The sequence below is a fragment of the Epinephelus moara genome, chromosome 9 (genome assembly GCF_006386435.1).
Source record: "Epinephelus moara isolate mb chromosome 9, YSFRI_EMoa_1.0, whole genome shotgun sequence".
NCBI lineage: Eukaryota > Metazoa > Chordata > Actinopteri > Perciformes > Serranidae > Epinephelus > Epinephelus moara.
The window spans coordinates 33,801,753-33,813,566 of NC_065514.1; the positions used below are offsets into that span (position 1 = coordinate 33,801,753).

Below are 11,814 nucleotides of genomic sequence, written 5' to 3' on the forward strand. Positions count from 1 at the left end.
ATTGATTGATTGATTGATTGATTGATTGATTGATTGATTGATTGATTGAAGAATGAAGGAGGATTGGGTCTCCCAAATTTCATTTTTAAAAATTTTAATTATTACTGGGCCGCCAATATACATACGATCTAATTCTGGATGCTACCAGCTGAAAGTCAACCATTGTGGGCATTGAGTGAACAAAATACAAGTGCCCCAGTAAGTCTGGCCGCATTGGTGTGTGCTGCATTGCCTCTTAGTAAGAAATACCTCACCAATAACCCAGTAGTTAGCACAACACTGAAGATATGGCCCCAATTTAGGATGCATTTCAAGCATAAAACTACATTACCATCCAGTCCAATACTAGCAAACCCACTTTTCCCACCATCTATGTTGGACCCAGCCTTTAAGATTTGGAGTAGGAATGGGCTGACAGTATTCAATACCACAGACATATTTCTTTAGGTATTTGCAGGTGAGAGATTTTATTAGGAAAAACCTTTCCTCATTCCCGGCTCCACCAGATAAAGACTGGATCAATGAGTGTCTTGATTATGATCCATTCTGGCGAGGGGCAGTTTCTAGGTTATACCAACTATTTCAAAGTATGCACCTTCACTCAACCATATTAAAGAGCAGTGGCAGGAAGAACTAGGGATAGAGATCTTGGATGTAGATTGGCAATATGCAATAGATAAGATAGACTCTTCTTCTATATGTATTAGACATTGTGTAACGCAGTTTAAGATTGTTCATAGACTTCATCTATCAAGGACCAGACTTGCCGAGATATACCCTAGTACTGACCCAACATGCCTCAGGTGTCATCAGGTACCAGGAACATTGTTTCACATGTTCTGGTCCTGCTCTAAACTAAATACATTCTGGTCTGCAATCTTTGATACATACACACAGGTTTTCAGGAAAAACGTAGAACCCTGCCAGTCAGTTGTCATTGCATTTACATCCATGCTGGCTAGACGACTCATCTTAGTGAGTTGGAAGTCTGAGATCACTCAATCATATGGACGTTGGATAGTAGATGTTATGGCCTATCTTAAGACCTAGCATATAAATACATGACCTAACCACTGCACTGCCCCCCCTAGCTTTTTTGTAAGATTCTATTTTATTTATTTATTTTTATTATTTATTTATTTATTTATTTATGTATTTTTTCTTGTGGTGTTTATTGTTGTTTGTGCTGTTTGTGGTTGTATGACATAGTGGTTGTTAAAATTAGAATACTTATGTCTTTTATTTGTTCCATATCAGCCACCTGATCATTGACTACTCAACCTAAAGGTGAGTATTAATAATCAAAAGATGGATTTTTGGGGGGTGTAATCATTTAATCCAGTTCCCTACCAGCAGTAATGAACCCACCTGCAATGTTCCCCGCCCCTCCAGTGGGCACCACCACCTCCAGCTCAGGCAACTCCCCCTTAGCCTCGGCCTGCTCCATACCACTGAGCTCCAGGTAAGCATAGATGAAGTGGGCGAGCTGGATCATGACTCTGGACCAGTTAACTGAGTTGAGGCTCATGAGGCCATGAGACCTGACCAGCTCCTGGTCAGCAAAGAGACGGCGCAAAGGCTGATCTATGTCATCAGAGCTGCCATCAGCTACAGAGGTAAAAATACATGTGATTTGATTTGTGATTGCTGGATTGTGAAAAAAAAACAGCCAGTAATCCTTTAGCCTCTTTAGGTTTACCTGCAAACACATGGACATTATCCTCCAGGCAGGTGATCATGTGTTTCTCTTGGACTGGAGTGATGCGTCCTCTGGGGTAAACCACCACCACCTCCAACCCACAGAGACCTTTGGCACTGTGGATAGCCGAGCCACCTGTGTCCCCTGATGTGCCTGGTGAGGAAAAACACAGGTTGACTGATTCAGACTTATTACAGTTATCGTCTATGATACTAACTATGACACTTTGTGTAGTATTGGTACTTCTGACTTCCTTTAGAGAGCATGGATGTACTTCTTGATGCCATGATAATCACAGTGATGACTGTCAGCATCAAAGTAATTATCTTCACAGTCCTCTGACTGCTGATTGAACATTAAACATCCTTTTCACACTAAACAATCCCAAGTTTCAAACATTTCTATTGTGCATTTGGTTTATTACATTAATTCTCTGTGATTTTTAATATTCAACATGGCTTGCAGACAGTCTGTCCCACATCACTTAAAAATTATTCAGATTCAGCACCACAGAAATGCAAACATAAAAAGGTCTTAACAGTATGCACCTGCACTTTCTGCTTTGGAAAATGTGTGGAAAGACTTAAATATTCCTTGAAGCAGAAGACTATGCCTACCCCATACTGACTAATTTTCAAAACATGTGAAAACAACTTGCGTCCACACTTTCGTCATTTTTGTAGAGACATTTGTCAACAGTGAAACACCTGAACAAGACCAGAAAAACAGCTAACATTCATCCTCTTTGTCCTCTCTTCAGTTTGCAAACAACAAAACTGTGTATGATTACATTCACATGATAAAGACCTTGTAATTAGGACTGTTGGGAGCAAAGGAGGATGTAGGGATAGTACTGTAGAGCAAGGAAATCCATTTAGGGAGGGCAGAAGGGTGGATGTGTGAGTGTGGGATTTCTCCTGATTTTCTTTCTTCCTCCCACAGCCCAAACACAAACAAGTTAAACTGGTGACTTTGAATTGCCCATAGGTGTGCATGTGAACATGAGTGGTTGTCTGCCTCTGTGTGTCAGCCCTAGCTGAACTGCCAATCAGAGTCATTCACCTGTCATACACTGCATACTGTTAAACTTGCACATCCATACTTTGCACAACTGTTCTTTGCACACACAACCTTATTCATTTTTACAGTGTACATATTTTTTTATTGTTATTATTATTGTTGTTATTTGTATTCAGATTTTATATTTAATTGTTAACAGTATTTACTTTTATACTTTATACTATATGCTTCTAAAGAAGCATGTTCCAAATTCCTTGTATGTGAAAACCTACTTGGCAATAAAACCGATTCTGATTCTGATTCTGATTGATTTCACTCACTGCTAGGCTCCACTGGTTCCAACCCCACTTCAACATGCTGAATTGGCAAAAAAACAGGAGACTATTGTGCCAACAAGGGTCGCCTAGTGCCAACAGTGAATTGGCAATGAGTCAATTTCATTTCCAAAAACAGAGAGAGTGGGTGAGGGGTACAAATTTGTCCTTCTCAAACCTGCAGATGGAGGGGGGTGTTCTTTTGTAGTTTGTAATGACAGACTCTCCTTGACTTCAAGTTTTATTCATATTAAAAGTTAATAAGGGGAATAAAAGATCATGAAAAGAAAAAAAAGTAAAATTTTCTGATAAATGAAAAAAATTGTTGCTCTGTCTTTTGTACAAATAACAGATTTTTAACTAGATGTTGAATGACAGATTTGAATGAAAAAACACTTGTTTTAGTTGGTAATGTTTGGGATTTGTTAAAATCAAGGTGCAGCCTATTCTTTTGTTCTTAAGTTGATTTGGATACAAGTTTGGATACAGCTCCCAGTATACTGCCCAAAAAAAGTCACTGTATGTGCTTTGTAACGACTCCCAGTCCTTATACTCGTGTTATTTCCAGTATCAGTTACACCTCATTGTCAGTCCAAGCAAAGAAATCTCTGGTCTTACTTTTCACCATCTCCGTAGCATTTTCTGTAACTAAGCAACCAACCGCAGAGTAGACAATCTGCTTCCTGTTTACATCGGCACGCACAAGCCCCATGTGTGTGAATGGTCATGTGAAATGCGTTTTCAGTCGGTTAGTATTGATGGAGAAAATGAATGCATACGTGTAAGTATATCGCTCAGTGTCTTTGACGCGAGGGCAGTTCCAGGCTGTCCACACTGAAAGAAGCTAGAGGTTCATTCACTGTCATTGTACAGCACAGGGTTGCGCAATGAAAGGCAGTCCAACCACGGCTGTCGCCAGTGTGCAGGCATAAAAATGAATTCATTACGACAACAGAGAATGACCAGAGAGTTTTCATTAGGGCTCAAGCAAAACAAATCAAGGCCTCCATCAAAACTACTCAGCTCTTATAAATCAAACACATTTTTGTCAAATATTTCCTTTAACATTTACGTCTTTATGTTGTAGATACAATAAAAATAGAATTACCGCCCTGTGATTGTATACCTCTGCACATCAGTCAACTTTCTCTTACAGTTTTACATCCATGTTTGTGAAAACATGGATGGTTTACACACATCCCCCCCAGATGCAAGGTCAGTTTTACCTTGACCTTAGACCACCAAAATCCAATTAGCTGTCCAAGTGAATGTTTGTGCCAAATTTGAAGAAATGCCCTGAAGGTATTCTTGAGATATAATGTTTACAAGAATGACACAGATGAGGTCAAATTGACCTTGACCTTTGACCCTTGACCACCAAAAACTAATCAGTTCATTCTTGAGTCAAAGTGGACATTTGTGATACCCTGTTCACAAGGATGGGACGAGCAGACAACCTGAAAACATGCCTCCGGCCACAGCTATTGCCAGCGCAAAGGCATAAAAAAAAAGTCTACAACAAAATAGTGCCTTATTTTTATCATATGACATCATAGTTGTTAGGTCTTACCAACAAGAACAGTAGCTCTGCGATTCTGTTTTCGCAGGAAGTAGTCGAGGAAGCGCACAGTGCAGGTCATGGCCAGGTCCTTAAAGGCCAAGGTGTCTCCATGGAAGAGCTCGAGGACTGACAGACCCTCTTTCAGCCGGGCAATTCTCACCACCTCAGGCAGTGAGAAACCAGACAGGGCTTCACCTACTAGGACTGGGACAGGGAGGAAGAATGAAAGAGAAGAAATCATGTCCTTGGTGTTTGCAGCTCAGTTGTAATGATATAGATTTTTGTTATTTCTAAATCATTTTTGTGTTATTGGAGTACTTGTGACTCAATTTAAAAAGTGGTGTCTTTGACAAATTTCTGTGCTTTACAGTTTGTCTTTGATTAACTTTCAATTTTACAGGACCGCACTTGTCTTTTCGTAACTGTCTTTGCCTCTTTAGTCAGTTTAATCGTGTGGTTTTGAAACCTGTTTATACAGTTCACAATTCATATTTTTTTCTTTCATTTATCTCTACACAATGGAAATCGAACATCCCTTAAAATCAAATGACATGGTATAATGACTGAATTTTTCACCAGCTCACCCTCCAGGTCCTCTCTGGGGATCAGCTGAGAGGGGATGAACAGCGAGGCGACCTCCACCACCAGCTCGGTGTAGGTCAGCCCCCTCCAGCCCCTTAGGGTGTCTGGGCTCAGTAAAGGCAGACTCTCAGGCATGAACATCCCTCCATCTGGAGCATAACCTGAAAACAGCACATCCTGGAAGTCCCATCCACGGACCCCACCCCGAGTACTGCAGTACTGCATTGGACAAACCTATGAGCAGAGACCAGAATCTCATATGCATACAGGCTAGGACATTTCTGTGAACCCATTTTCCCTGCATCATTTATTACAACCACATATTCTGTCCCTTCCCCAAACCTTAGGTGAAGCAGATGCTCTAACTGAGTGATATTTCAACAATCACTTTAATCTGAGATCTGAGGTTTGGAGTTGACTTTTCAGCTAATGTTTTGCAGCTCCAGTTTACATCCTGCTGGCGACCTTTGTTGGATGTCATTCCCCAGTTCTCTCCCTTTATTTCCTGTCATTTCCCTACTCCCTTCATACTGTCAGCTCCCTAACAGGGCATTCAATTCTAAATGCAAATAGAATTTATCAATGCAAATTTGTTAAATAATCTCAATCATCCATAGACAGTGTTTTACATAAAGTAGATGCAAGCTGGCACGCCCCCAGTTTGGAGAAACAGGCTGGAGTCTGACATGGAATGGGTCAGCAAGAAAGCATATTTTAGCCACCTAAAAAAGTCTAACCTAAAAAATTACAATATCATTTTAAGTGTACGCTATGTTGAGAATTTTCACTGCTTCACCTTAATGTCTGACAGTGACGTCCAACGGAAATTTAAGCCGTAATATCGCTCTCTTCAAAGCCAGACTCCACTGAGAAAAACAGTGATTTAACATTGCTGAACACAGGAACTGCTGGTCTACCACTGCCTTGAAGAGTTAGTTGGTTTGTGTTATTGTGTGACTTTGACGTTTAAAAGGGTTAGTTCTTATACACCAAAGTCACACATTAACACAAACTAACTAACAGATGAAAGCAGAGGTAGACCAGCAGCTCCCGTATTCAGTGTGCTAAAAATAATGTTTTTGTCAATGGGGTCTGGTGGCTTTGATCAGAGCATAGATAGGAAACTGAAGCCGTTAACAGCTTCCTCGTTAGAACAGGCTGTCTGATGGAAAGGTAAAGCTCTAAAAATATTTTAAATACAGCCTAGCATTAAAATGATATAGATTTTTTTTATTGGGACTTTTTTAGGTGGCTAAAATACATTTTGTTGCTGACCCCTCCACAGCGGTACATTGCTTAGCTTCTGTCTTGGGCTCTAGCATGCTTCTACAAACTGGGGGAGTGCCAACTGATATCTACTGTATGACTGTGTGACTATGGATAAGTATCTCATATATCCCCCTTTCGAAAAAACTGAACTTTCCCTTAATAGGCATGGCATGTCTTTAACAGGAATCCTGAATCAAAATGTAGTTTAAAGAGCTTCACTACATAACCTGGATTATACTGTGCCTTCAACAAGGTGCATATCCCAAATTTAAGTTGTGTTTGATCAAATTACCACAAACTACACAGATGATGTATTATTCCAGCACAAGAGCACTAGTTGAACTGGACTTGATATAAACATGGAGAAAACAGGTACATACACATTGCACAGACAGAGGGAGGTGGGGGGTCAGTAGACAGTGGTGAAAATTACATTTACTCAAGTATTGTGCTTGTCCATAATTAAATTTTATGCTATTATCTACAATACATTTCAGAAGAAAGTATTGTACTTCTTACTCCACTACATTTATATTACAACTAGCTATTTTACAGATTAAGATTTTGCATTTGATGAGTTTATATGCATTTGCTTTTGTCTGTCTGTCACATTTCAGAGGTATTTAAGTATTTAGCATTTACACCAAAAAGATATTTCCCAGTGGACAAACTGCTGATCACTGACAAAACTACAAAGAAGGAAGAGTCAGTCTGAGGTGTTAATTGCACTGTTATCCATTTAGCATAATCCTGCTGTGTGTTGAGTAATTCATTCATTCATTTTCTGTAACCGCTTATCCTGTTAGGGGTCACAGGGGGCTGGAGCCTATCCCAGCTGTCATTGGCAAAGAGGCAGGGTACACCCTGAACTGGTCACCAGACTATCACAGGGCTGACAGATGGAGACAGACAACCATTCACACTCACATTCACTCCTACTGGCAATTTAGAGTCACCAATTAACCTGCATGTCTTTGGACTGTGGGAGGAAGCCAGAGTACCCACAGAAACCCTGCTACAGGGGGAACATGCAAACTCCACACAGAAGGGCTTCCCCCACCCCAGGGTTCAAACCAGGAACCCTCTCACTCTGAGGCCACAATGCTAGTCACTGCACCATGGTGCTCAGTAATGAGTTTGAATTCACAATGATAGAAAGTGTGGCTAAAGGTTAACAGATTTTTTTTTCCCTGAAGCTGTTCATGGTGAGCAGTCAGTGTGAAGTGTGCATTTAAAAGTTACTTCACTTAAAAACCTGCTACATGTAAGCAACCCAGGCTGATCACTGAAAAAACTGGGTATACACTTCAAACTGTCTGTTGCAGAAGTGTGTTAATATAGAACATCCTAATTCAGTCCATTAGTCTGAGCAGCGTTCAGTCTGAAGCATGCTGCAACCTTTATGAGGTCTATGCTGTAGTATTAACACTGTTAAAATGTCACTTTGCTGGAGCCCATGAGTTATGACATCTATCACACCTGCTAAGTCAGCACAGACTATATGTACCTTCCACTCTATTATACTACCACACACAACATGTAGAGTACTTACCACTCTGAAGTAAAATGGATTTAAATAGAACTCTTTCCTCTTCAGTTTCTTTAATGTACGCACTTACAGATGGCCGTCTACGCTGCCTCACGTTCTACACTGAGAGGAACAGATCTATAACGAGCTGCTGACTGTCCAATGGAATATACAAGTTGAACTTTGGAACAACCTACCCAAGGAACTACTTACTTATCATAAAACAGGTTTATTTACTAGCTTACTCAAGTAATGTACCCAGGATTATTCCTGATTTTCTGATTCATCCATAAGTGCACTCATTTCATAGGAGATTCACATAAAGCTGCTTTATGTTTTTCTGTATGGATAGTTAAAAGACAGCTTTTTGGTTCCGATTATTTGGATCATGTTAGTGCCTCTATAAACATATTGCTTGAATTTAACTGTTCTCCTTTTCTCTTTGTTTTGTCAAAGAAAACATCTGTCAACAGTGCTTTCCATTAATTGCTGCAAATAAATCTAGTCCAGTTAAAACACAGTCACTGCAGGTCTTATAATGTTATTTTAGAATAAACAGCAGTGTTTTACCCACACAAGTCGTAAATTGTAGACTTCAGTCAACAACCCAAACATCAGGCAGTTCCCATTTTAACTTAACAGAACTTTTTGAGTTACATGGTTGTATACAGTGGTAGGAGATTTACTCTTATCTGTAAGTATAAGCAGCAGAACCATGCAGTACAAGTAAAAGTCCTGCATTTAAAAATGTTATATAGTTACACTGTTATAACACGAAGCACAGGCTACTTAACATTATAAATGTAAAAGCACACTTAATGCAGCAGGATCACTCCTGCCAGAGTTTTATTACAATCATGACACTGCTGGGATTGTTGTTACTGATGCACGGGTCATTTGTAGTGTTTTAGCTGGTGGAGAGGAAGCTCATTTTAGTGACTGTATGCAGTATTAGGTAGAATGACAGGTAGCAGTGCATCACCTACGAGTGCAACCGTACGATAGAATACATATTTCAAAGTAGCCTATTGGTAACTACAGTCACATAAAGCCGTGACAGAGCACAAAGTATAATACTTTCCTCTGAAATGTAGTGGAGTAAACGTATAAAGTAGCATTAAATCGAAATACTCATAAAAACTCGGGCTACAGTGCGTGAGTAAAAGCTCTTTATACAGTTTTCACCACTGGTTAAATACCTGACACCAACACGTGAGGCTAGCTTCGGCGCTCTCTATAAGCGGTAGGTTAAATTAATGCATTTACCTATTAGCGATCGATAAACACACTGTCTCAATGAGTTGTAATCACGTAACGTTAGAGTTTTACTTCAGAGCTCGACGTGCCCGTTTGGTTTAGCCACGTAGCAAGCTAAGCTAGTTCAGCCACTGTTTGCTAAGTTGTTAACATGATGATTCAGGAAGCTTTGAATGAAAATTGACTCTGTAAGTCGTTATGTCCACGAAAAGGCTGAGCGAGCTTTTATTAGTGGTAGGATGAAATTTGGAAAGCAGGCTACAGTAACACTTCTCGTCTTCTGTCGAGTTGTTCAACCGCTAACAGTTACAGCGGCCAGACACGGCTTTATCCACAGTCCACAAAGTACAGCCAGAGATATTCTGGTACAGCCCAGTCGACCTGGCCTGTATCAGAGTCCGGCACTGGCCTGTATGCACCACTACGTCATCCCATTGGCTCAAAAGACTGTGGGCGGGACTTGTTTTATGAACACAGTCCCTTCAAAGAAAAAAAAAGTAATTGCAAAATAAAATTATCTGCATTTTTATTTCATTTGGGCAATAATAATACAAATAAATGTTTCTTACCTTTTTTGACAGCCCCCATAGTTTTTTGATATATAGGCCTCTACAAAATGGTTGAGATGTCACTTCATGGTAATTCTAAAACAAAGAAAAAATCAAAATTACAAACAGTGTAGTGCTATAATGCTGTTAATATGTTAGTATGCCAACATATGCCATTTGTTGTTATTGAATTAGTAGTATTACGAGCACTAGTATTATTTCTGTGTATCTTTTCTAGATATTTACTATGAAAGTACTTTAAAAACATCACAGAAATGGTGAAAATTCATACTGATATTTTTGTATCATCAGTTATATAATGGGATAACATTAAATATATGGTAATAACAACAGTGAATATTCATCCTTTTTAATTTCATACAAATTGTAAATTCAAGGAATTGCCATTTCTTTTGACAGTAAAAAAAAAACCTTATTTAAACCTATTTCAGTACATAAACTAAGCACAAAAAGTGAGGAAATTTGTGTTTGGTAGATTATTTCTTTGTTGTAACAATGCTTCTTGGCAATGAATCTTATACCATTGGAAAACCTGTTTATTTCCCTTTTAAATGGTGCCACATTTGTAAGGAACGTGCATTTGTGGGATGAGCAGCAGAGCTGAGTTATGTGGGTTGCGCCCATGAAAAATTTGCCTAATCTTCTCTGTCAATGCCAAACAGCATTTTTTTGCCGTTGCTATTGACTCTTGTTTTGAGCTTAGGTTTGAGCCTATTCATCTTAACCGCTATGATGCCTGACAAGAGCTTTAATGTTGAACAGAGGCAGGTTATTGGCCGCATCCCTCTGGGGATCCTTTATGGGTCAACCACTCTGGATGTGTCCCATCCATCAGCAGCTGGTTCATTTGTGCTGCCAGGCATTCATAAAGTGCAGTTTCTTCAGCCAATAAGTGTGGATCATGTCAGGGCCAAGTGCTGTCCAGCTCTTTATAACCAATACTCTTTCCTGGATGTTTGCCGTTGTAATGATACCTGGCTCTTGTTCTCTTGGCTCTATACTCGCTCTATTTCAAATGGAGTCTGGTGGCTTTGGTGATTGGGATTTTGGGGCTGTTTCCGGTTAAACAAAAAAGGATCTAATCCTTTATCCAACCAGTGCAAGATTGTTTAGCCACTGGTGAAAACGTTGTGAGCCTCCAAGGACCTGTGGGCCTTGAGATTGCAAATTCCTGTGTGATAACTTTACAGCACATCAACAATACACAGGCTCATGATGCTGAGTAAAGTTGGTGTTGCTATACTGTCTCAGAAAATGCATGGAATTCACTTAAACATGTTAGTCTGTTACATTATAATGTGAATGGCTGTAGGCTACTGATTTTCTGATAAGCTGAATTCACTATATCTGGAGTTAATGTAATAGTGTCTCTTATGTGAGTTTAAAAACCGCTCTCTCCCTGATCGAGCATCTGTGGGACATGCTGGTTCCCCTCCTCACAACACACAGGACTCAAAGGATCCGCCGCCAACAAGGATGAGAGGAGAGGAAATATATCTTAAGAGAAATTAGACATATTGTCTTCTAAAGCTTCACATGAAGCGACATCCGTTTGTGACGACGGCTGCAGCTGATGATTGGAGGATTGACCTAAAAATCTTGATTACTTTTAAGGCTCTTTATGGCCTGGCTCCTGATTACATTTCACACCCTTTAGTCCCCTATGAACCTTTGTGTGATTTGAGATTGTCGGGCAGAGGTGTTTTATCTGTTCCAGAGTCCAGACCAAAGACTAAAGGGACTGAGCTTTTGCAATCAGGGCCCAGAGGCTCTGGAACAACTTGCCCGAGCATATAAGGCTGTCTGAGTCACTGACTTCGTTAAATTCTCTTCTAAAAATGTACTTCTATCGGAAAGCATATCCTGAGTGCATCCAAGCTGTCTTTATTATTGCTATCTTATTGATTGTAATTCTTGTTTATTATCCTGATTTCAGTTTTGGTCTGTAATTTATCTTTTGCTTTGGTGACATTTCAGGGCATTTCTAGTTTGTTTCATTCTCCTTGTGTTTTAAT

At 39.8% G+C, this 11,814-nt stretch overlaps 1 protein-coding gene across 2 annotated transcripts in view; it reads right to left on the reverse strand.

Moving 5' to 3' along the window:
- thnsl2 (threonine synthase-like 2) overlaps positions 1 to 9,536 on the reverse strand; it is a 15,359-nt gene extending 5,823 nt beyond the window's left edge. The window contains exons 1-5 of one of the 2 annotated variants that reach the window (XM_050052407.1): positions 9,240 to 9,536; positions 5,179 to 5,410; positions 4,604 to 4,798; positions 1,700 to 1,852; positions 1,369 to 1,608 (exon numbers count right to left, since the gene is read on the reverse strand). In XM_050052407.1, coding sequence (XP_049908364.1) covers positions 1,369 to 1,608; positions 1,700 to 1,852; positions 4,604 to 4,798; positions 5,179 to 5,401 — 811 coding nt within the window. In that variant the 5' untranslated portion in view covers positions 5,402 to 5,410; positions 9,240 to 9,536. Of the gene's footprint in view, positions 1 to 1,368; positions 1,609 to 1,699; positions 1,853 to 4,603; positions 4,799 to 5,178; positions 5,411 to 7,997; positions 8,100 to 9,239 lie in introns of those variants that run through there. The other variant, XM_050052408.1, reaches the window with a different exon arrangement.
- Positions 9,537 to 11,814: the final 2,278 nt, after the last annotated feature.